This window comes from Pituophis catenifer, unplaced genomic scaffold (genome assembly GCF_029215685.1).
Source record: "Pituophis catenifer annectens isolate HBS135680 unplaced genomic scaffold, rPitCat1.0.hap2 SCAF_2, whole genome shotgun sequence".
In the NCBI taxonomy this organism is placed as follows: domain Eukaryota; kingdom Metazoa; phylum Chordata; class Lepidosauria; order Squamata; family Colubridae; genus Pituophis; species Pituophis catenifer.
Window position 1 is genome coordinate 224859904 of NW_027256882.1, and position 27053 is coordinate 224886956.

At 37.0% G+C, this 27053-nt stretch overlaps 1 protein-coding gene across 4 annotated transcripts in view; it reads right to left on the reverse strand.

Moving 5' to 3' along the window:
- The window catches only part of JAK2 (Janus kinase 2), an 86115-nt gene that overhangs the window by 5253 nt on the left and 53809 nt on the right, over positions 1-27053 (reverse strand). For all 4 annotated transcript variants that reach the window (XM_070938610.1, XM_070938608.1, XM_070938609.1 and 1 more), the window contains 16 exons: positions 26310-26467; positions 24362-24473; positions 22483-22669; positions 21023-21150; positions 20087-20221; positions 18568-18655; positions 14040-14167; positions 12671-12809; positions 11680-11831; positions 9952-10102; positions 9638-9774; positions 8228-8417; positions 5810-5934; positions 3740-3912; positions 3386-3503; positions 1830-1943 (listed from right to left, as the gene is read on the reverse strand). In XM_070938610.1, coding sequence (XP_070794711.1) covers positions 1830-1943; positions 3386-3503; positions 3740-3912; positions 5810-5934; positions 8228-8417; positions 9638-9774; positions 9952-10102; positions 11680-11831; positions 12671-12809; positions 14040-14167; positions 18568-18655; positions 20087-20221; positions 21023-21150; positions 22483-22669; positions 24362-24473; positions 26310-26467 — 2235 coding nt within the window. The remainder of the gene's footprint in view (positions 1-1829; positions 1944-3385; positions 3504-3739; positions 3913-5809; positions 5935-8227; positions 8418-9637; positions 9775-9951; positions 10103-11679; positions 11832-12670; positions 12810-14039; positions 14168-18567; positions 18656-20086; positions 20222-21022; positions 21151-22482; positions 22670-24361; positions 24474-26309; positions 26468-27053) is intronic.

Consider the following 27053-nt stretch of genomic DNA (forward strand, 5'->3'; position numbering starts at 1 on the left):
CAAGCTGGGCACGCCCACCCTAGCCAATCTCCACCCCAGCCCTCCAAGGTCAAACACAACCCTGAGACAGTCCATAATCAAATTGAGTTTGACAGCTCTGGCCTACATGATATATAATTTTAGAGAAAGAGTATAAAATTTAAACGGTTCTGTAGGGAAAGCAGAAATCTATTACTTTCCCCAATTTCAATTTCCCCCTCTATTTTCATCTCCATCTTACCTATTAAATATCTTCTATTGCCAATGAGGCTGGTAATCATAATTCTAAAGTACTGAGAAAAAATTCTCATTCCATTGAGCCATGAGGTTGTATCCCTCAAGTAAATTTGGGGATGCTGTGTTATACACTTAAGATCATTTCCTACTTGCAAAAGGAACTTATATATTCTCATTTGAGAATACTTTTATGATATTTTACATTGTGAAGTGAAAACAATCTTATTAAAGTCAATTAGAAAAAAACATTATTTGCCTGCTTTGTTATTATGGTACAATAAGAAAACATTTATGACCATAATAAATGTCCATTGATGTCAAAATCCACTGAATTCATTTTCAGGATGACTCTTGTTCAATGCAGTTGGTGGTAGTAGATTTTAAACAAAATACAGGAGAACCTCTAACAGTCAGGAAACTGAAAACAGCCTCAATTCTAAAGGGGATCATTGATTTCACCAACAATTATTACATTTTTAAGGAGCCTGGATAGCTCTGCAGACTAAGCACTGTAATTTAACACCAGCTGTCTGCAATTAAAGTAAGTTCGAATCTTACCAGGCTCAAGGTTGACTCAGCCTTCCATCCTTTCTAAGGTAGGTAAATTGAGGACCCAGTTTGTGGGGGCAATAAGCTGACTTTGTATAAAATATACAAAAGTATGAAGGCTATTGCTTAATGCACTGTAAGCTGCCCTGAGTCTTCGGAGAAGGGCAGCATATAAATCAAATTTTTAAAAAAAAACATTTTTAGGCTGCTGCTTTGTTTCTAATTGAAACGGCTAATTAGAAATTAAAATACTTTTGATTTTGTAACACGTCTACTGAGAGGTAGATGCTGATCACAAAATATCAGGTAATCTTTGCTTAGCAACCACTCATTCAGTGGCTGTTTGAAGTTACAACAGCACTGAAAAAGGAGGACCTTTGACTATTCCTTGAAGCTGTTGTTGCAGCATCCCTATCGTCATGTGATTGCGATTCAGGTTGCTTGGCAACTGGCTCACAATTATAATTGTTGCAGCTTCCCGCAATCACACGATCATCATTTGCAACCCTCCCCAGTTGGCTTCTCATAAGTAAAGTCAATGGGGAGACTGGCAGGAGTTTGCAAGCTGGCTCCCACTGCTTTTCCTCCGAGAGAGACTCTGGGTGGCAGGAGGATCTTAGACTCTGTAGTGCCCACCCACACCACTGCCCACTGGTCTGCTTTGCTGGGATGTGGTTTCAGTGGTGTTAGAAAATGTTTCTGGATTCCTACCTCTTGCCATGTTGCAGTCATGTGAGGTCCCTTACCTAATGACCTATGCAGTTCTAGCTTAACAAATAACAAGATCGCCTGGATTTTCCCTACCAATTCTGTGGGCGTGCTTGGTGGTCATGGCTTGGTGGTCATGTGACTGGGTCGGCGTGGCTTGGTAGTCATGTGACAATGCGCTTCATGACTGTATCATTTAATAATGGAAAGCCCAGTCACAATTGCTGTTGTAACCTGAGGACTACCTGTAGTCTTATGACAAGTAAATACAAGCCATTTTTCTCTGATGACACCATCTCTACTAACTGCAGAAATGATTCAGACATTCTCATTACATGCAAGTTATAACCCAATACCTCATCAGGGCATCCATCGGGTCTTGGCAGCCTCCCGTTATTCTTCAAAAGCTCTATCAAATGGAACACAATCATCTGGTTTTGCTTATCGTTTCCAATCATGCGCATGAACTCCTGAAATAAAAATCCAAAAATGAATTGGATTGAACTGAACAATAATGATAAGGATTATTTTTCTTTTCTTTTTTTAAAAAACAATCAAATTTGGATTATCAGGGCAAATAATAAACACAGACGAAGCAACAATAAACTTTGGGATGGTGAAAGTTGCAATCACATCACCCAAGGATGCTGTAACCGTCATAAATACATACTGGTTGCCAAATGCCCAAATTTTGATCACATCAGTGGTGAAATTCAAAAATTTCCCCTACCGGTTCTTTGAGTGTGGCTTGGTGGGCGTGGCTTGGTGGTCATGTGACTGGGTCGGTGTGGCTTGGTGGTCATGTGATTGGGAAGACCAACTATCACACTTTACACAAAAATAACACAAAAGCTACACAACTGACACACACACAATGCAAAAGCAGCTAGACTTCACACAAAATGGCCCTGCAATAAGCAGGAATCTCACAGTCACAGAGAGCTCAAAAACAAACGATCACACTTTACACAAAAATACCGGTTTGGGCAATAGATAGTAAAAAAATGCTTTAAAATGTAAAAAAAAAAAAAGTTCTGACCATCATACAGCACAGCTAATTGTCAACTTTTTTTTTTTAGCATTTTTTTACTACCTATTTGCCCAAACCGGTAGTTAAAAAATGCTTTTAAAAAGTTTTTTAAAAGTTCAGATGATCAGCTTTGCTGCGTGATTGTTGGATTTTTTTTTTTTAACTTTTTAAAGCATTTTTTTACTACCAGTTCGGGCGAACCTGTAGCATTTTCATTACTGGTTCGGGCGAACAACCCCAAACCGGTAGCATTTCATCCCTGTCTGGATCACATGACTATGGAGATGCTGCAACAGTTTTAAGTGTGAGGACTGGCCACGTCACTTTTTTCAGTGACATTGTAACTTTGAACGGTTGCCAAACAAATGGTTGTAAGTTGAGGACTCCCTATAATGGCATCTAGCAGTCGCTAGAAGCAGGATCATTGCACTGGTTACACTGAGACCAAACTCCATTTGGTTCTTCCCACACTTTGAATTTTTTCCATTCAATCTGGTAATTTTATACATGTAGTAATTTTAAGAGTTTGTGTTTTACAATCCTTGCCTTTTTTTTCTCTCTCATATATTCTTTTTTTTTCTTGCATTTGTCTTTGGAACACAAGCTGAAACATATTTCCGGCAAGCTGTTTTAGAGATTTTTTTCAACCGAAAAAGTGTGTCAAACAAATAAATAATATTTTTGCATTATATGCTTCAGGTATGATCCTTCAGTGAGTCTCCTGTTATTACTATATTTGATTCAAGCTACTTTTGGTGGTGTGGCAGAAACATATAAGGCAATAGAGCATGCTGCCAAGAAACTAATCTTTTAAGCCAAGAAGATAACCACAACATTATACTTCCACATATAAAAATGTAGGCATATATACACATTACTTACCGCTGGAGGGCTTTTATTCTTGTCTATATAAGTGAAGAGTTCATACAAAACCACACCAAAGCTCCACATATCTGAGGCCACAGAAAACCTGTTGTCTGTCAAGGATTCCAGAGCATACCTGGCATATAAATTAAATAATTAGTTAATTAATTAATTAATTAAACAAACAAACAAACAAACCTGCAGGATAAAATGAAAGGACCCAGAAATTTGCAAATGCAAATATTACTTTGAGCCTAACCAGGTTAAGTGACTTTTTAATTGAGAAATTCATGGTAGTTAAAAGCCAGAAGTCTTATGAAATAATCTATTGTATCCTTCTAGTTTAGACTCTATCACCAATCGGAAACATACCAAAATATAGGACTCTCTCCTGGTTCCTTTACTTTGTAATATTCCTTATCCTGTGGCAAAACTTTTGTCAAGCCAAAGTCTCCAATTTTCACTCTGTTTTCATTCTCCACCAAGATATTTCGTGTTGCCAGATCTCTATGTACATATCTTTTTGAACCCAGATACTCCATGCCCTATATATAGATGAAATCAAAATTAATTGGTTTAGTGAGTACCAAAGTCTTGGTGGAAGACTTTAATGAGTCATATAACTTTTTCTGAACATTGCATATTTTTTTTGCAATAACATCCCATGTTAAGCTGACCAAGAACAAGGCATTATAAAGCATCAAAAATCATCTTGCATTCTCAGGAGGGAAAAAAAATTTTTTTTACAAGACATGTTGAACAGGAAGTTTCCTGAAACCGATTATAACTCATCATTTTCTGTTAATTACCACTAGATGTCTAGTTACCACTAGATGTCACCGTTAATTACCACTAGATGTCACCGATTATAACTCATCATTTCCTGTTAATTACCACTAGATGTTCATCTTCTTAGGCCAGATGAATGAAATGATAAACTGTTTATTCTTAAAACGGTTTCATCATGCCTTGACATACATACATTACAACTGACTTTTACTATTCTTCACCTTCCATGGCAGAATGAGACTTAGGGGATCTCTAACCCAAACTTGTCTTTCTTTCTTTTAGTTTGTATGACTGTATTTAGCCAATTAGGAAGCTGATATTAAATATTGGTATGCATTATTTATGTGATTCAGATAAGAACAGAAAGAATTATTTCTGTTCCAGGATATCTTTCAGTGGAAACAATCCAAGTAAAAGTTTGGATCCTGTATGTAATTGTGACTGCAACACTGCTAAAATTAAATGAGTATGGGCTTTATGGTTTCTGGAAAAAATACCTCTGTGTTTGTGTGTATTTGTGTAAGATATAGCTGCCCATCTTTCAACCAACTGTTGGCTCCCAATCAAAGTAAATGACTTACAACCATTCTGTTAGTGACTGTTAGTGATTTATGACTATTTTTCTGCACTTCTAACCATTAGAAGGCATCCTTATGGTCCTATGAGCCAAATTAGGGCACTTGGCAACTGGCATATACTAAAAGTTGCACTGTCTTGGGGTCATGTGATCACAATTTGTGTCTTTCCCAGCTGGCTTCTGAAAAGCAAAGTCAAGGAAGCAAGCTAGATTTGCTTAATGATTGCATGATTGACTTAACAACTGCAGTGATTCACTAAATAACTGTGGCAAAGTCATAAGATGGGGCTAGCTCACTTAACAACTTGCTTAACAATGGAAATTATATGGGCACAATTGTGGTCATAAGTCAAGGACCACCTGCATTAAAAAGCTACTTCAGGAACTAATGAAGTAAAAGTATCACTATCAAGGGCAGAAAAAAATCGGTTGATGCCTAGGACAATCCCACTCTATACCTATAATCAGATTACAAACAGCTTTCACTATTATTATTCACTATTATTACATTATAGAACATTCTCTGGCAGCTACAGAAATGCCTTCCCTCCCCCCCACGATCAGTCAAATGAAGAGGAAACTAGTGCATTCAATTGCTTTTCACTATTAGAAACTAGTGTGTGTCAAGAAACAAGATGTAAAGAAAATTTAAAAAAATAAGCAAGCAAGAGGAGTCACGACTGTGTTATGAAAAAAAGATTGATTATAGAAAGGGAATGGATTGATTTTGTGTCACTGATGAGGAAAAAAAACATTTCCCACAAGAATATTTCATGACTAGAATTTATGGAAAACAATGAAGACTGTATATGGAGATTCTCAATCATCCAGATCATGGTTGTCCCAAAAGTGCTTTTTTCAAGAGGCAACTGGACTTTCTGGTTTTTCTTTAAAGACGTTTTGCTTCTCATCTAAGAAGCTTCCTTCAGCTCTGAAGAAGCTTCTTGGATAAGAAGCAAAACGTCTTCGAAGAAAAAGCGAAAAGTCCAGTTGCCTCTTGAAAAAAGCAGCTCTGGAACAATGAAGACTGTAATTCAGTTTAATCCCATAGTAGGTTTAGTAGGATTAATTATTACCTTACATATCTGAGAAGCATACTGTAGGAGTTTCTTATGATCCAACCTGTCCTTGTGTTTCTGGAGATAATCCCGTAAACTGCCATAGGGTAAATATTCCATTATCAACTTCAGATTTCTCCGACCTTTTCAAACAAACATAAATATTTAGAACTATAGTTTAAAGTGATTTCTTCGTATATAGTACTGAAATTCTCCTGCATAAAGCTACTTCTGACATTATGGCTAGCAAATACCTTTCTAAAAAGAGAAGGGAAGAATCGCAATAATTTTCTCCCTTCAGATAGACGCTTGTTGTAATCCAAAACACCAATGCTGAATGATCCTTAATATATATTAAAGCTTCAGAACATTGCGTTTAAAACTCTAACTCTATACAACTACTCTATGCCAATAAAACAGAAAACAGTAATTAATTGAACCCTGGTTTCCATAACTAAAGGCATTATATTATCTGTGTGCTTATCATTCCAAATACATCTTTCAACTCTGAGCCAGACAAGAGAATCTGTCTAGATTGCTATTGATAACAATAACAAGATGCTATTAAGACCAAGTGGCAGGGGGTGTTTGGGTCATCCAGATCTCATGATATTCTATATTTGATCTTGCACTTGTATGTTCAAGAGTGTTAGGTAACTTGAAGAGTCTTTCTGGACTCACAGCTCTTGCTTGTTGTGTACATAGCAACTGTGGCAGGGGGGAAATCCAGCAGGCTCTGGCAGATTCTGGAGAACCGGTAGCGGAAATTTTGAGTAGTTCGGAGAACCGGCAAATACCACCTCTGGCTGGCCCCAGAGTGGGGTGGGAATGGAGATTTTGCAATATCCTTCCCCCAGGAGTGGGGAGGGAATGGGGATTCTGCAGTATCCTTCCCCTGCCACACCCACCAAGCAACAACCACAGAACTGGTAGTAAAAAAATTTGATTTCACCACTAAACTGTGGCCAGGAAGGCGTTTGGAATTTTATCTGCTGGGCCAGTTGTGTCCTTTCTTGGATCAGACACTCATGCCCTGATCACTTCACTGCTGGTCTACTGCAATGTATCCTATGTGAGGCATCCTTGAAGACCACCTACAAGTTTCAACTAGTGCAAAATGCAGCAGCATGGGCAGTGATGGGCATGCCTCAGTATGCCCATTTAACACATCTGCTTTGTGACCTGCACAGGTTGCCAGTTTGATTCCAGATTCAATTCAAGGTGCTGATTGTTACCTATATAGTTCTACAAGACATGGGCCTGGGTTCTTGAGGGACTACCTGTCTTCCAGAGTATTTGCCCTGACAATGCAATCCAGCAGAGTTGGTGTGCTCCAGTTTCTTCAATTAAATAATGTAATCAATAGGGACTCAGGAAGTGTTCCTTCTCTGTAGCTGTGGCTACCCTCTAGAATGAGGTTCCCCCAAGCGTCAAATGACCCCCATCGGGCTGGTGTTTTAAAGGCTCTAAGTGAATTCCCTCTGCATTCTTTTTTTCAATCCAGTCAGTTCCTATCATCTTGCTATCTTTTATTCCTTATTTCTATTACCAATTGTATCTTTTAAAAAATGTTTTTACTTGTGAGCTGCCCAAAATCATTGGGAGTTGGATGGACACAAGAGGGAGGGAGGGAGGAAGGAAGGAAGGAATAGAGGGAAGGAATATAACTTTTTATCCTGAACTGACAACAGGACACAAATCTGAGAAAATAAAAGCTAGAACTTCTGCTGTTCCCTGGCCAATGAACAAGAAAACGATTGCATTGTGAGCATCACACATGCCCTCAATGAAACAAGTATCTGAAATGAAATTACACCTTTCTCAGACAGTGAATATAAACACCTACACACTGCTGAACTATAACTCCTAATAGCCTCAGACAGCCTGACTAATACCAACAATAGGGTTTCCAGTAACATGTGGATGGGCTCAAGCTCACCAGTTTGATACGTAGTAGCTTTTGCGACTATTAGATAGATTTGTGATTAAGACATGAAAGAGAGGCCAGTATTATCTAGCTTGGTTTTGAAATACCATTACTTTGCTTCTAGCATCAATCAGCAGATTTAAAAGTAAAGCAAAACAGGTTTTAGGTCTGATTGTAAGCTCTTCCAAGCAAATATGAATATGTACAAGAGATAATCTTTAGAAGTTACAAAGAAATAATTTTGCAATCATTTAAAAGCCACCGCTAAACATAAGTCTATTTCATGCAACAGCAACAACAAAAATAAAAACTAACAAAAGCTCCTCATCATGGAAAAAACAAGCTTTCAAATTTTATGTGCAGCAGAAACTAACCAGAAATATTAAAACACAACAAAGAAAGTAGTAGTTCATTAAAATGCTTCTATACATTAACGGCAAATATTATTCCAGGTCACCAGCATTTTCCTTAAGTATGTAATGAATAATGTGATTAAACGTGCAGGGTACCTGCACTATAGCACACTCCTTTGTACTTGACAATGTTGTCATGTTGCAGAGATTTGAGAATTTCGATTTCTCTTTCGAAATCTCGCAGGTATTCTTCTGTGCTGTGCTGCAGTTTCTTCACAGCTACTACCTCCCCTGTATTATCCTGCTGTGGATCGTATCGACACATTTCCACACTTCCAAAATTACCCTGCAAAATAAAGAAATCGAAGCGTTTTGAAAAATGGAGAGAACAGCCAGAAAAGTAGGTAGTCCTCACTTAGTGACTATTACAACAGACCTAAGGCTACTTATGACCTAGTTCACGAATGCCAACAGATGCACACTCTCCCATGTTCATGTGGTTGCATTTTGGACACTTGGCAACCGGCTCTCATTCATGGCCATTTGCGGTGTCTCACAGAGCAACGGATTCACTTAACGACTGTGATGTTTGCATAACAACCATTGCAAAAAAGGTCATAAAATCAGGAATGCTCACATGGTGCCCGACAACCATCACAACTTACAGCCATAATTCTGGGCTCAATTATGGTCAAAGGTTGAGTAATACCTGTACTACAAATTGTTCTTTCAGCCTAATGCAAGGATTGAGGCCGATATATGATGTGCTGTGCAATATTCTGGCCAATAACTGGATCTACCAGCAATTCAATACAAATAGCTGTCCCAGTTTGCATTAATTCACAGGGTATTCAAATGAAGGAAAACCAAATTATATAAACCAAAGAAGAAAATAATAGGTTATGGCCAAGATAACTACACTCCCAGGGATGGGCAATTATTTTCTCAAGGGAAAAACTGAGACTCTTGTGGAGGGCTGAACCAATAGGGCTGTGGTGTGGAGATGCGTACGCAGGCATGCATGCATGCATGCATGCACATACGTAAATTGGAAAAAAAAATAGCAGCTACCTTCAAAATAAAAGCAATCCATGGACAAGGACAGCCAAAGGACTGAATGTGGCCTGGAGACCATAAAATACCAGTGGCATAGAAATCTATTCATTAAAAAAATTCTATTCATGAAAGGCAAAAGTTTCTGCTGTCCAGGTGTCTCCGACTCTAGCTAGGGGCAGTGCTCATCTCTATTTCGTAGTGGAGGGAAGCCGCCTTGTCTGAAGACATTTCTGTGTTCATGTGGTAGCATGACTATAGGCTGAAGTGCATGAAACATTGTTACCTTCCCAACGAAGTCTCGACAACCTGAGTCTTGAACACGGGCTGTCAGTTTTCCAGCTCTGTGTCTTTAACTGCTGAGCCATTGCGCCCCCAAATTCATGAAAATACATATGCAATATGAATTATACTGATTTATGGACCCCTAACATGTTCTAATTCATATACAGTAGTGCATAAGTCTGAAAAAAAAAGGGCATATCATTGCAATAAGCTATCCCAGCTTCTTACCTTGCCAAGTTGCTGCAAGAATTTGAGGTGTCTCTCTTCAAAGTAAGTTGGGTCCCGTCCTTCAAAAGCTTCAGAAAATCCAAGAGCGCCAATTCTCATATTTGGTAACATATCATTTTCTGTCAATAATTCATAATCTTGAAAAAGGAAAAAAAATCCTCAATTATTTAAATAGGTAATACAGATTTTACAGATATTACCTTGCTATAATACAACAAACACTAAATCCAGTTACAATATTCAGGTTCCAGAGACTGGATGAAATTCCAAGGGAATCCAAGAAAACGGAGAATTCTTTCCTCCATTTTACCTACCTGGCGTAAATAAGCTGTTCAGATCTCGTATAACTGCTCTGAAAGAGGGGCGGAAATCTGCTTCATATTCCATACAATTGTTTATCAGATTTGCCAGTTCTGTCCAATTGGGAGCAGGAAGCTGATGCCTGTCTTCATAAAATTGTAGCTTCTAGACATTGAGACATTATATATGGATTATTAATATGATTTTAGATTAATTTTAAAATGCTTTCTATAGCAAGAGAGACAATTGTTTACGTTTCTTAGCATGCAATAAGCACAACACAAAAGTTGTATCCTGGATCTTACACTCAAAGCTCAATTGAAAACGAGTGTAGGATTTTGTTGTTGCTAATTTCATACTAATTATGCTTATTTAAACTTCTTTCAACAAGATTGTAAAATAGAAGCATTTTCTCCCAATGTTCTGTTACACATTTCCCCCAAATCCTTTTTTTCCCCAAAAAGCCAATCATTTCAAATAAATCAATAAAACCAAATCTGAATAATGGTGAATCATAAATTAACCAATTAAAAGATGCTTCATAGAGCATTTATTGGCAGAGTTGGGATGTTTTCCCTGAATCAGTGATATCATAAATGAACTGCTTAAGCCTTTTAAAATTCTAGACAAGATCTAGGAGCACCCCTTTTTCTTCTTCGAACAGAAAATCACCTTAAAATTATTTAATAAGTCACACTGAATTTTCTTAATAATATTATTTTAAAACTTAAGTGATAGCAAAAAACTAAGACAAGTTCAACTTAATTAGTACTTGAATGGAAAATGAAAATGAAAGCCTGAGTAGGTGGCTCAGTGGCTAAAACACTGAGCTCATTGATCAGAAAGGTCGGCAGTTCAAATCCTAGCACAGGACTCCTGCGTGAGCAGGGGGTTGGACTAGATGACCTCCAAGGTCCCTTTTGACTCTGTTACTGTTACAAATGGAGAGCCACAGGAAATCCATGGACTGAAGGTTGGACTGAAATTTAAGAAAAGGTCAGATGGAAAGCAAACCGCTTCCATACTGTTACTAAGAAAACACTAAAGGTGCAAGTAACAGAGTTTAACCCAAGGAGGCTTACTTAACACAAAGCATGACGAAGTCCTTAGTACTTCTCTTACTTAATGAAATCCAATCAGGGGTGGGTTCTACTTATCTTTCCTAGCGGTTCACAACGGACTTGCGCACATGCACAGAAGCTTTTGCGCATGCACAGATCACCAATGACGACATCCAGGGCAGTGGACGGGGCTTCCCACCGGTTTTAATATCGGTCCGAACTGGGGGCAACACACCACTGAATCAAACCCTCCTCTATAAAATGGGGAAGTATTTGTAAGTTCAACAAAAAAAAGTTACAAAGAGGAACCTGAGGGCACCAGCCTTTTCAGCAAAATCCTATGGGACTATAGGTTCTGTCTGATAGACCAGAAAGGCAGGCATGGAAATCATTTCTGCCAGTATGTCAAAAACTATTTTCTAGATCAGGAGTCTCCAACCTTGGCAACTTTAAGACTTGCGGACTTCAACCTCCAGAGTTCCTCAGCTTTGCTGGCTGAGGAACTCTGGGAGTTGAAGTCTGCAAGTCTTAAAGTTGCCAAGGTTGGAGACCCCTGGTCTAGACATTAATGTAAGAGGGAGCCGCAGGAAGAAACTGCACTCAAATGTGAGAGCAACTGGTGTGCATTAGCATCTAGCAAGTTTCAGTGTAGAGGGACGGAAATTGCTCAATGAGTCTTACCCTTTGAGAATCCAGTGCATTGAGAGGTTTGTCTCCTCCACTGCAGATTTCCCACAGAGTTGTCCCAAAACTCCACTTGTCTGCCGCCTGGCTCAACTGCTTGGGACTTTCAATGCATTCTGGGGCCACCCATGGAATTCTCTCCAGAAGAACTAACCATGGGGAAAAAAAAAGAGTGAATTTTTACTGGGAAGGAATTATTTTAGACTAAAGATTCCTGGAATGTTTTAATTGCTTTCCAGTTTTATAAGCTCTTGAAGGGAAGTTAATAAAAGTTAGTAGTGAGTTCTAGTCCCGCCTTGGACATGAACTGTCTGGGTGAGTTTGAGCCAGTCACTTTCTCTCAGCCCTAGCAAGGAGACAATGGCAAACCACTTCTGAAAAGCTTTGCCAATAAAACTGCAAGGACTTGTCCAGGTGATCTATGAGAATTAGACAGGACTGAAAGGAAGAAAAAAAAAATAACAAAGCAAAATAAAATAGATAATTAACTTTGTTAAGAAAGCCAATGCCTTTGGGTAAGAATGACATGATTATTGTATATATGTTAAGTTTATGCACCAAATTCTTTGCTATAAAATATACTTGCTTCTATATATTAGGCACTATTAGTTACAAAGCAAGAACAGCTGTGTAATTCTGCCGGATTTGTACCAACAGATTATGAGAATTCTGACCCTGCAGAAAGTAATTACAATATACTGCAAATAAATATTTTGAGCTTACAATCTATGATATTTTTATACTTTTTTCAGCATCGTATTGCGGTATGCAATATCATCTCATAAGAAAGACATATTTATAAATGCAAGCAATTTTAAACAGCATAATTTGTTAGCAGTATGAGGATTAAAATATGTCCCACAATTGTAGAAAGTTCATCCTGAAAATACAAAGGAAAACAGGAATTCCCTGGAATAAAATAGTTAGTGAAATTGGAGGAAGAAAGACATTTTCATAGTATGTTCAAATTGGTGAGTCAGAGACTTACTGTCTTTTGGCAAAACTGTAATGCTGATACCAGGATCACTAAGTTTGATAAAAGGAAGGTTCCCAGACTTCCTATCTTCCTCTCTGATAAGCAAGATATTTTTTGCACATACATTCCCATGTATGAGGTTTTTATCCTCCTGAAAAAGATAAAGGTGAAGATTTGATTATTCATATTTATTTGATTATAAATATGATGTAGTGGTCCGTATTTCACTAACTTTTCAAAGTCAAGCTGTGTTTACTTCAAAACACTATTTAAAAATATTAATCATAAAGAGATTTAAAAACGGTAATATGGTGTACAGATCTTCTCTAATTCTAATTCAGAGATATGCCACTGTGTTAGGCTTGCTTGTCACATACAGCACTACACAGTATTCAGGATCTTGAGATAGGCGGCATAAAAAGGGAAGGGAGGTTAAAACTCTTTCTAACTTCTTCAATTTATCTATCCTCTTTTAATATATTAATGCCCTAGCAACTGTAAGCTCCTATTCTGAGAGTGTCAAACCTCTGGATTCAAGCCAGACAGCTACCAACCACTATAGCAGGGATCTCCAAACCTGGGAACTTCAACACTTGTACACTTCAATTCCCAGAATTCCTCAGCTGGACATATTTGGAGAGCTCTGCACTATAGGAACACGATGATTTTAGAACAGCCTTTCTCCAAAGATTATAATATCAAGACAGAAACCAGAGAACAAGACGTTTTGTAAGTGGTTCCTAAATCTTGCCAAAATGGGAATTGCACCATCTAATTTAGCAGGGAGGATGGAAGGTATTTTGGAGACAACTGGTTGCACTTTATGTTGCACTGCCTGATTAATATGCACTACATCTAAAAAAGCTGTGATTTATTTCCAAAGCTCAGTTAACCTTTCTTGCTATAGGCTAAAGGAAAGATTTCAATTCAAGCTTTATATAGTGCATTTATGTAGTGCACTGACATGAAAATCCTTCACCTGGACATGGTAGAAACATTCAGTGGTGTATAAAGGTTAGAAAAGAGGGGGACAGAAAACATGACCCTAAAAGTTATAGCTTGGTGAAGTTGGTCCAATACACAATTTGCCCTAAAACAAACTAATGCATAGTTTCCAAAAGAGAAATTAACACCATTATCCAATAGCTGGTAGACCTGCATAACACCAATTTCTCATCCTAGAAAAAGCAGTTTCCTGTATTTGTTTATCAGCAATATCCAAGTTATGAAAAAAAATACAAACTCAAATTCCAAATAACTAAATAATATTCCAACAATGCAAAGTTTATGAAAATGGATAATTATAACCAAAAACCTGAAATATTCTGAATAAACTTAAAAGAATTTTTACCAATATCAATAAAAATGAAAAAGAACTTACCAAAAAATGCATTGCCATTGCCAGCTGTTTTGCAACTTCTAATTTCCACAAAATATTTATAGAAGTTTTATTTTTCTTCAAGTAAGTATCCAATGATCCAAATTTTACATACTCCTGAACCAGAATATCTGATAAGAAATATATAACAACACAGTGGAATTCAAATAGTAACTTTTAATTACCAGACTAGTTAATCTTATGTACTGCAGTATACACTGTAAATTACTTAAACTGAAGCTCTCACTCCTAGAATAATTAATGCTAAATAATTCTCGGAAAAGGAACAGATTATAAAGCTGCTTTCATATTCTTTCCATAAAAATGCTAAAATATGGAACACAACGTCTTCTAGTAGCCAGACAAAACAACTGCACTCAGGAGCATTATCAAGTACAAGTACAGGTAATCCTCAACTTGAAACCACAATTGGGGTCAAAATTTCCATTGCTAAGTAAGGCGGTTCTTAAGTGAATCATGCCCAATTTTACAACCTTTATGCACCATTGTTAAGCGAATCACTGCAGTTGTTAAATAAACCAGGCAGTTGTTAAGTGAACAGGCTTACCTGTTTACTTTGCTTGTAGGAAGCTGGCTGGGAAGTCACAAATGGCGATCACATGACCCCAGGATGCTGCACCCATCATTTAATTAATTATTAAATGATTAACACAGAGATATAAAATTTAAAAAACAATTTAAGAAATATTAAATAGTTTTTTAAATGCTTGTTGGTTGCCAAGCACCCAAATTGTGATCACGTAAATGTGGGGTTGCTGCAATGGTCGTAAATGTGAGGACCAGCCATAAGCCACTTTTTTCAATGCCGTTGTAACTTTGAACGGTTGCTAAATGAATGGTTGTAAGTTGAGAACTACCTGTACTTAATATCACTGTATGTTATGGAATACATAAAGCACAGCCTTTTATTAATTTCTCAAACTCCATCCTGTCTCTGAAAAGTTGGGGACAGTATTAATAACAATACAAGCTGATGCCAAATATGTGCAAGATTAAATTCAGGTAAGCACCAATTACTTTTTCATTGGTTTAGGATGGTAATCAAATATTTTCTAGTATTTTGCCAGCTAAGCCACCTGAATTACAGCAAAACGACCTCATTGCCCTCCATTTATTACACATTACTGGAAGATGTGAATTTCCTTTTGCTGACTCACAAGCTAAGCAGAAAATTTTTCCCACAATACCAAATACAAAGCAGCAGATCCAAAAAGTGTTTGATCAAGCATCCTAGATAAGCAAAGGTGAATTACAACTTCAGACCAATTTAGCCACAAGTTTCTACTTGCTTATCACATCTTGACATGATAAACAAATATGTTAACTGAAAAGATCCAACCAGATTTCCCCAGATCTTGACTTGGCACGGTTTCACTAAGCTGGTATTAGCTCAAGGATCTCCAACATACAGGCTACACAAGACTCCTTATTCCATACTCAGCAGAAACAACCACAACAGGTGTATGAGTTCTGCCATCGTGAATTTCCAATTTCCACTTAATGTTCACTTTTTGGTGCTTCTTTCTACCCTTCCTACGATTTAATGAACTTTTTATCCAATACCCTCTTGCCTTGAAGGCAGGTGGTTCTTCATATAACTGACATTCTGCCCTTAAAAAATCTGGTTGGTGGGACACACAGTTTTATTATCATCTGGTAAGTCTCAGGAGCAGTCCATTTCAAGATTTCAGTGTAAAGAACAAAATAATCAGAATATCCAGGTTTGCTGTGATTTTAATACAAGCCATAAAATCTTACTTTTCAAAGTTGTTTTGATGGATAAGAAGATGATTAAGAGATTTTAATAATGGGCTATCGTGTGGATATGATGCATAGTTATTATCTTAGACTGTTCAATTTTTTAATGAAGCAAAAATGTACGCCAACATGAAGCAAAAAGGCATTAAGAAAGCACTTAATCAAAAATAACTTTCACACACATATACAGTTGCAAGAAAAAGTATGTGAACCCCTTGGGATTACGTGGAGTTTTGCATGAATTGGTCATAAAATGTGCTCTGAACTTCATCTAAGTCACAACAATAGAAAAACACAGTCTGCTTAAAATAATACTACACAAACATTAGATGTTGCCATGGTTTAATTGAACATAACATGTAAACATTCACAGTGCAGGGAGGAAAAAGTATGTGAACCTTTGGACTTAATAACTGGTTGACCCTCCTTTGGCAGCAATAACCTCAACCAAACATTTCCTGTAGTTGCAGATCAGACCTGCACAATGATCTGGAGTAATTTTGGACCACTCCTCTTTACAAAACTATTTCAGTGTAGCAATATTCTTGGGATGTCTGGTGTGAATCGCTCTCTTAAGGTCATGCCACAGCATTTCAACCGCGTTGAGGTCAGGATTCTGACTGGGCCACTCCAGAAGGCGTATTCTGTGCTGTTGAAGCCATTTTTTTGTTGAATTACTTGTATGCTTTGGGTCATTGTCCTGTTGCATCACCCATCTTCTGCGGAGCTTCTGTTGACGGACAGATGGTCGTACGTTTTCCTGCAAAATGTCTTGATAAACTCTGGAATTCATTTTCCCATCAATGACAACAATCCGTCCAGGCCCTGAGGCAGCAAAGCAGCCCCAAACCATGATGCTCCCTCCGCCATGTTTTACAGTGGGGATGAGATTTTGATGTTGGTGTGCTGTGCCTTTTTTTCTCCACACATAGTGTTGTGTGTTCTTCCCAAACAACTCAATTTTGGTTTCATCTGTCCACAGTATATTTTGCCATTAGTGCTGTGGAACATCCAGGTGCTCTTTTGCAAACTTCAAACGTGCTGCAATATTTTTTTTGGACAGCAATGTGCTGTGCTCTTGCAGTCATTTTTACAGAACGACCACGCCTAGGGAGTGTAGAAACCGTGCTAAATTTTCTCCATTTGTAGACAGTCTGTCTTACCGTGGACACATGAACATCCAGGCTTTTGGAGATACTTTTGTAGCCCTTTCCAGCTTCAGGCAAGTCAACAATTCTTGATCGTAGGTCTTCTGAGAGCTCTTTTCTGCGAGGCATGGTTCACATCAGACAGTGCTTCTTGAAACCAGTAAACCCAAAACAGGTGTGTGTTTTTAAAGGGCAGGACAGCTGTCAGCAACACATCCAATATCATCACACTGATTGGAGTCAAGGTTGGCTCACTCCTGGCGCCAATTAGTTCTTGGAGAAGTCATTAGGCTAGGGGTTCACATACTTTTTCCTCCCTGCACTGTGAATGTTTACATGTTATGTTCAATTAAACCATGGCAACATCTAATGTTTGTGTAGTATTATTTTAAGCAGACTGTGGTTTTCTATTGTTGTGACTTAGATGAAGTTCAGAGCACATTTTATGACCAATTCATGCAAAACTCCACATAATCCCAAGGGGTTCACATACTTTTTCTTGCAACTGTATACACTTTCAAAACACACAATAGTCATTATATTAGAATTCATTGTTATTTGGTATAATGAGGACCGCTAATTTAAAAATTCTTAAAAGGAGATTCGGCAACTAAAGGGAGAAGCTAAATGACTACCGATCACAGGTTGTATTCTTTGTATCCAATGATCCAAATTTTACATACTCCTGAACCAGAATATCTGATAAGAAATATATAACAACACAGTGGAATTCAAACAGTAACTTTTAATTACCACACTAGTTAATCTTATGTACTGCAGTATACACTGTAAATTACTTAAACTGAAGCTCTCACTCCTAGAATAATTAATGCTAAATAATTCTCGGAAAAGGAACAGATTATAAAGCTGCTTTCATATTCTTTCCATAAAAATGCTAAAATATGGAACACAATGTCTTCTAGATAGCCAGCTGCTATAGAGAAGGCCTGTTACCAACTTACACTTGTGATTGTCTTGAAAGAATAGAATAGAATAGAATAGAATAGAATAGAATAGAATAGAATAGAATAGAATAGAATTCTTTATTGGCCAAGTGTGATTGGACACACAAATAATTTGTCTTGGTGCGTATGCTCTCAGTATGCATAAAAGAAAAGATACATTCATCAATAATCATAAGGTACAACACTTAATGATAGTCATAGGGAACAAATAAGCAATAAAATCATATTAGGAAACATGAAATAGAAAGATTCTATTACTAAAGTAAACGAATGGTTGGTCTGATCCAGCAGGATTCGTATCAATAGAACATTTGCAGCTCAGCCTGGCTATTTTCTTGCAGATGTTTCATTACTAAATTAGATAACATAATCAGTGCTAGCACTGAGATGTTGCCTACTTTGGTATTGGAACATCTGCAAGAAAGCAATCAAGCTCAGAGAGCACTAAGGATTTAACAGCATTTTTCTGTTTTCAAGAAAACACATAATGGTTTTACACAAATGTGGTTAGTGTAAAACCTTCACTATTTCATGTTTTTGCCCTTATTCGTTATTCAAATACTGTATCTCTACTATAGAAAGAACTTTGGGGGGGGAAAAACTCTAATCAGAGTACAAACCATTAACTGGATTACTCACTTTCTTCTCCACAGACACAAACTCCATAATTTAATACTAAATGTTTGTAAGAAAGCTGACTCATCATGCTTGCTGCTTCAAAGAAAGACTACAAGAAAAAGATAACAATAAGAAAGTGAGTCAAAGTAAGAACTGGTTGGAATTAATTCAGTTATATTGTCACACCTTCATTCCCCGTCTTCTGCTACTTCTACTTGTTGCACAATTAATTCTGCAGGACTGGTCTCAGAATTTTTGCTTCGGAATTCATTTGCCATCATGAACAAGTACTTTAATAATAAATGTTGTGGAATGTGTCAATGGGCTTGGGAAACAAAAGGATGAGGTGCTACCCAGGAAACTACCAGATAAGAGAGGTAGAAACCTCCAGGGGCTTAATAGTCAGAGAAAGAAAGGATCCACCGTAATGGATCAAATGGCAGTGGGAACTTTATACTTGCAAACTTGCAAATTTCTGTTAATTAAAATAGAATCAGTTCATCTTGTTGTATTTCCTGTCTGGTTTTATCAGGGAGGGCTGACAACAGTGTCATTCACTGGCGAGAGGTAAATTTGTGATGAGCATCTGAATGCTCTTCATATTGGGTCATAATACTATAGATGGCATACTGATATACAGAAATAAGATTCAACAAAACAAAGATGGGAACAATTAACAAATCAGTCGTTAGGAAATTGCTTTTGAATTCTAAGGTACACAATTTTTTTTATAGTCAGAGACAAAATTTCATAGAGAACTTTTATCAGCTGTATCATATTAGCAAATTCAACACATTTGCTTTCAGAAGGCATGGAAAAAGCTGACACAGTTTATCTCCTAACTGTTGATGGTGCAGAATCATCTTAATTTCTATTTGATATAGACATTTAATCAGTATCTCTTAAAAATTTTCATGGGATAATCAACTTCATAACATCAGAAATTATCAGAACTCCTAGCCAGCAATAAACAACAAATCAGTCTGCACTACCATGAGAAAGACTGGAAGAAGAAGTCTACATTTTTATTTTTCTGAAATCATGAGATCAATTTATTAAAATACTTAGATTAAAGTATATTTATTTAGAGTAGGTGTAATATTTTAGTACAATCTCTAAGCCAACCCCAATTCAGTACTGAAAAGCTGAAATTCTGCAACTTCAGCAACTTAAGGAAATGGAAGTGTATATTTTGTATAAATTATTTCGCTTAAACCATTCATGGGAGAATAAGAAAGAAGAAAAGCTGCCACTCAGATCTATTTTTGTCTCCTGGATATTCAAAATCCTACTGTATATCTAAAATATGAGTAACTTTGCATACTTTTCAACAAAGGAAAATTCATCAGGTTTATTCAACTAAGCAATGGCTATCAACAAATAAATTTGACCTGCATCTTGGGTGTTCCTTTCAGTTGTGATGCTTTTTAATGCTTTGTTTCACTGTATATCATTTCAAACTATTATCATAGCCAGTACTTAAAAAGTAGTGTTTTTTAATTAATATTAACAATAGGACTTTTTAAATTAATATACAAACCTCAGAGTAATGTCTGTGTGTTTTATCCAGAACTTTCAGTAAGACTTCAGTTTGATGCAATTTACCATAGTCTCCTACTTCTTTCCTTACTCCTTTGAAAATTTTAGTAAAGGTGCCCTGTCCAAGGCTTTCATTCTACCCAAAAAACAGAAACAAAAAAGCCAAAATTTGAGATTAAAGGAAAAGATTAGTCAAGCATTTCAGCCCACGTGAAAAACAATCAAACATGTAATTTAAAAAAAAAAAACACTAATACAAGAAGATTGCTTTGGAGCAAGGCACTACTGGGCCTTGAGCTGTTTGGAACCAGGCCACGGAAGTGGGTGAGCGCGTGTGCAATCTATTTGCATGAGTGGTGGGCGCATGTGCCTGCTACTCATGCAAGTGGAGTTGCATGCAGGTGGTCTGCCACCGCTCACATAAGTTGGGGTGCATTCATGGGTGCACTCACCCGCCACTTCTGGAACCATCCCCTCTCCCCTGCCCCCACTAGTCCGCAAAGTCAGAAAGGTTAGGGAACTCTGCTTTGGAGCACAGAGATATTTTTAGACAACAAATTAAATAGCCTCATTTTTTAACACTACAGAAGTATAAACTGAGGGTGGGAAGGGCTGTAACAAGATCAGCTCAAGAACTCACCTTTATCTTAATAAAAGCACAAATCTATCTTAAAAAGGAAATGATAACACATCCTATCTTAACGAAAGTACTTGCATAGTAAATGAAATTCAATTTTCAATGAATAATGAGGGGGAACCTTACATCTTATATTTATATGCTTTTATCACAATAAACATCCAGCTTTCGGTAAATGCAACAGTGTACAAATTATTTCCAGTAGCACATACCACTGAGAAAAAGCCCAAGGATATTTAAATTAATTGAACTTAATTCTAAGATGCTGATAAAACAAGAATACTAATGTATTAATCTTACAAAGATAAGATCTTCATTCCGAATTTTGTGAAAAACCATCTGATTGACATTATTATGTCTCTGCAAAGTAGGTGATGTTGGCATATCAGAATCTCCATTGCTCCTGAAGACAAGAAGGTTGGACTTATCTGGAAGAAGAAGTCAATGGAGCGTTAAGTTGACACAACCATATTTTACTCGCTTGTCTTCTAGCCCAATATATAAATGATTTCCACCAGATAATTATTATATATGCTGATAGAGAATATTAAGAAGGTTCTATGGGAGATGGCTCATTTACAAATAAAAAATGAAAAACAAGCGAATACAAACCCTTGCATATGTAACTAAAAATGTTAAGACAATATATTACTTTGTTTCACTTTTAACCAAAGGAAACGCTGATAATGACTACATACAATATTCTGCACTCAGCCTGTGTAAATTTCTATGTAAATTTACATAGCTTCCTATGTAAATTTTGATTAATAAAACTGGGTAATTGTGGGGTCCTCATTGCAACTCTCGACCTAACTTCCCCTCTGACCTAACAAAACTTCCGACCTAACAAAAATGGGGAAAGCAGCAGCCATGGAATAAAAATACAATTAAGTATCTCCCAAAGGTGCTTTTTTCCAAAGGCAACTGGCCTTTCTTTGAAGATATTTCACTTCTCATCCAAGAAGCATTTTCAAACTTTCCAGAGCACAGCAGCTCCAAAGCTAAGCTTGTATAACAGTGCACAGAATCCAAACAGATTTTAGAATCCTCTAGTTGAGGATGGAAGACTTAAACACTTCCTATGTTTTAGGGTTAGCAACTTACATTCTTTTTTTACTACTTCCCTCCTTATCCTAATCTCAATGTATCACAAATATACAAATATGTATAAATACAAATATCATTTGTGCCATGCATTCTGGACATTCAGTGGAGCATATATCTTTTATTGCAGGAATGTGGAACTTAATCTTGACTGAGAATGAAATCGTTCCCAAACTCCAAAAGATCCAATTATATCGGTCAGTGGGGTAGGGGGGTTGCAAAATGGAGCTTCAGTATTTTGAACAGCATCCTTCTACATGGCAAAATGTTCTCTGCAGCGAAGGAGGAAGACAACAATTGTTCCTCATCCCTCTTTCCTCCTTATCTATCCTTATTTTATCTTATCTTATCTCATCTCATCTCATTTATCTAATCTTGCCTATTAATCCTAGTGTGTGTGTGTGTGTGTGTGTGTGTGTCTGTCTGTCTGTCTGTCTGTCTGTCTGTCTTGTCTATCTGTATTGCTCTATCTAATTTGGAGAGCGTGCCTATGAATATGTATATATGTGCCTATATGAGAACCATGTTGTTAAAACTTCTGCTCTTTTATTGTTTAACGTAGGTCTTTGTATTTTTCTCAAACGACAGCTATTTCTCTACTTCAGTTAGCCACACAATTATTATCATCCTCAACAAATAAAATTCAAATTGCTTACCTTTTGGCTTTGGAGGGCAGCATCTGGTAAACTGGAAAATTATACTATCTGATCGGACAGTTTCTGTACGGTAACAATTCAACAGATCCACAAGGTTGGTAAAACTTTTTCTAGTTCCACTGAGATTATATTCGCCATTTTCATTTTTTGTTATCAAGCAATGTTTATAATCAATTATGCTGTCTTGCTGCAAATTTAAGGAAAGTTTTAAAATGATACTTCAGTTCAATGCTTTTATTTGTAACTTTATAAATTTAATCAAATGTCATGCATAATTCTAATTTGGCAATCAGGACTAGGAATATATCTTGTAGCCATATTGGATGGGCAAGTGAAGTTAAAAAATTGAGAGAATAGAAAATAACAGTTTTTATGGCAAAGGAATGGCCATACCAATCTATTAACTTAATTCATTACTGGTCCCTTTGTCACTCATCGCACAAACTCTATTACAAACAATGGAATATATTGGTGGAGGGAACAAAATTATGTTTTAATTTTACTCTGAATATCCAGCTATCATGACATTAATATTTACAGATGTTAAGTGTAAAATCTGGTCGATTTTATCTGCTCTATAAATGCCATCTAATGCAAGCCTAATTTTGTTTTAATCTACAACAAAGCTTGCTGGAACAAAGGATTGCCATAGCTCAACACTTCAGCTTTGTTTAATACCAAGAAACTGTACTGCTAGGAGTTCCTTTAGTATATAAAAATAAAGTTCTATAGCAAATATTTTGATTTTTTTATAAAGCTCTGAACCTGAATCATTTTAATTGTTTTGCACTCTGCTTAGAAATATCACAATAGCAATAGACACAAAAATTGGCAACTTAAGAAGCTAAATATATGTGAATACCAGCAGTATGTTCTTCAAAATTTATAACTTTTAAAATAAATTGCAGATACTTATGAACAATATTTTTTTTAACAAATGAAGAAACCTTCATTTGTTGATAAATTACTTCTTGATAAGTTATTCTTTAATAATAAATATTGTGCTGTGTCTTTTGAAGGAAGAACTGAGGCTAATAATCTTTATAAACCATTTCAGAAGTTCCTCTAAGAAGTTCCTGAGACTTCCGGTATCTCTTTCTAAGATACTGTTCTATTGGCAAATTCACACAAATGGATATAAACCATAACCAAACTCTGAAAATTTAAATATTATTTGGCACTTTTCATTTTCATTTTTCATTTTATTTAATTTGTATACCGCCCTACTCCCGAAGGACTCAGGGCGGTGAACAGGCACAGGATAAAACACATAGAATACAAAAATTTAAGAGCAGAAGTAAAATCGAATTAAATCAATTTAGCCCAAGACAAATTTAAAACCCCAGGTTAAGAACAAATTAAAATTTACATTAAAAAGAGAATGGGAGAGGTTAGGCCAGACCAGCCTGGTGAAATAAAAAGGTCTTGAGAGCGCGGCGGAAGGTGCGTAGATCCGGGATCCTCCGTATCTCCGGTGGGAGCTCGTTCCAGATAGTACATGCCCCCACAGAGAAGGCTCTCCCCCTGGGGGCCGCCAGCCGACATTGTTTGGCCGATGGCACCCGGAGGAGTCCCTTTCTGTGAGAGCGTACCGGCCGGTGGGAGGCAGCAGGCGATCCCGCACTTGAATGAACAGTGAGAGCGAATGGGAAAAAAATAATTAAATATTGGTCCAATTTGTTGCCAATTTTCATAACTACATATGCTATTCTCAAAACATAGGTACTGATGTTATTCTGAAAACAAAGGATGATTTTTTGCCCCCAAGAGTCAAGAAAAGCAATAGATAAAATATAAATATATCTCCAAAATAAAAGGAACTGAAATCTTGTCTTAAGTTTAAGCAAAGCAGTTAGAAATCTGGTTCCTTAATACTAACCTGGACGGCAAAGGTAAGAAAGTATTTATTAAACTCTTTTGGACTGCAACGAAGAACATAAAAGCCAGTCTGATTGCCAGCTTTTTTCAATTTACTGATTGCAAAGTCCATGCTGTTTAAAAAAAAAGAGGAGGAGGAAAAACAAAATATTAAAAAGAGCCAACACTTCTGAATTACAGAATATATTGGGATATAGCAGATTTTTCACAAAAAGAATCTGTCAGCGAAATGGCAATTCTTCTTCTCTCTTGATTGATCTAAGACTGCTCTTTCCACATTTCTTTTAGTAAATAAAAAATTGTTAAAATCATTTCCCATTTCCTTGACCTGTTCTTTCACCAGCAGAATGCCACCAATTAAAATTTACAACTTGTTATAATGGCAATTGGGACCTGAATATCCAACACTAAGCAATGTGGTTGTAGTGTAATGTCACATTAACTCATTAACAACAGCAATCCAGATGTGTTCCCCTGGCCCTGCTGGACCCATGTGAAGCTCCAAAACATCTCAAGAAGTTTACAAATGATTTGGACAAAGGGCAGGTACAGCCTTAGGAACATGGTTTAGCATAGCCATCAGCTGGCTCACAAATGGCCAGACCAAGCATGTCTCAGAAGCAGTTGCAGGAAGGAGGAGGTAGTGAAGGTCAGCTGTAGGCTGCACAGTCGGCAGGGCCAGTGAATGCAGCATGACAACAATGGCAAGCATAGTACAGTAAAGGTGACAGGGCCAGCAAGTACAGGGTGGCAAAACCAATGGGCTGCCCAAAATGGCAGGGATGGGAGGTAGAGTAGTTGGAGGGAATTAAACATCCCTAAGGTTTTAAGTACGGGCAGGTTGCCAAGTGCCCAAATTCTGATCACATTATTGTGGGGGTGTTACTGTTGCAATTGTTTTGGGGACCATGACATAACCTTGAACCATTGCTGAACGAATGGTTGTCCTTTGAGGGCTATCTTTAATTGAATAGGACAAAATGGGATGGATGCAACAGATAGTAAAATAACTAAACATATTTTAATATAAAATGGAACTTCAGAAGAGGTTTGAAGAAATTTGGCAGGCTATAAAGGACACAATTCAGAGAATTATTCGTCCTCCAGTTAGACAAAAAAGAAATTCTGTCTTCCATCATGATAATGTGATTTCCTAAAGACGGAGACTAATATCTGACTTTCTCTGAGTGACATTGTTATGGTGAACTTTTTCCTATGCAATACGCACTTGATTTTATAATTCATCATTACCTTAACTGGAACATGCTAATATATTAAATTGCGCAGAACTGGGACATATTATACATATCTACTCTGATATATTCTTTTCCTCGTCTTTATGAAAGGAACAGTAAGATGTAGACTGTACCAAGAGTAATTTCTTTTGTTAGCAATTTTCCATATTCCACAACAATCATTGAAATAACTAGTGTGTGTGTGCATAGATAAAACTTATAAAATCTGAGAGTCTGGATGGAGATATGTATCAATTCAAACAAGTTAAAATGGATCCAAATAACTGTTACTAATGCTTTGTTCATAGGTGCAAACAAGGGTTGGTTGATACAAATGAACATCCATTTCCCTTCCTCCTTATCTGCAGCACTCAGGACCCCTGGCATTCCAACTCCCATCTGCATGACTCCCTGCTAACTACACTAGTCCCATACATTTGCTGATTGGCTTTTGCTTTTGAACTTTCTCTATTGCTAGCAGTAACAATAAGAGCAAGAACAAAGCTATTTTAATCTGCTTCCTCGGGTAGAAAGAAGTTTCTTCCTCAATATGGTCCACGTTGAATCTATAACCATGGAGGCAAGTTGTGTGTACAAGTGAGCAGGGCTAATGTACACAATGATTACTGTGTTCCCAAATGCCTAACCTGATGCGCCTCTAGTTCAAAAGGTTATCCATTCCCAAGATAAATGTTAGAACAAAGTATTGCTTACGAAATTGGCCCATGGCAATTGCTCTGGATATTTTCAAGAACTGAAGGAGGTGCCACCTCTTTACAAAGGTAATGATGAGCATCCGCTGTTAATCTATAATATCCATCGATTAATGATACAAAAGAAAGAGCTTCTTTTAATGAATGAAATTCAACTTCCTGTAAAAGACAAGGAGAAAAAATATGGTAGAGAATGTGAAGCAATAAAATGCAAATTACAAAAAAAAAGCATACAGTCAATGGTATGCACTGAGATGAATAAGCATGAGTTTTCTATCTTAACATATGTTTTTGAATAATGCTATTTAATTTATTTATTCACTTTATTTGACCTCTGCTCATTCCTGAATACTGTGGGCAGCAATGCAGACACCATAGATGTAATGTAGATTTAAAAGAGTACCAATTAAGAGTAATATTTGTAGCTCACTGCAGTATCCTTGAATAACAGAAAAAAGAAAACAGCATCTATATAACATATTAGCATACATATAACATATTCCAACAAAATGGATATCTACACAACTTTATCAAAAAGTGCTTGTCCACTCAACCCAATACAGCACAACAACCATCACAAGCCCTAAAAAGCATAACACTGCCATACATCAAGAACACCTCAGAAAACAACAACAGACTATTACAACTACCTGGAATTAGCGTAACATAAAAGCCAACTAAAGCCCTTCAAAACATCCTAAGTAAACCAAAAGACCCAGCAGCCCCAGAAAAAAAACCCAGAAAT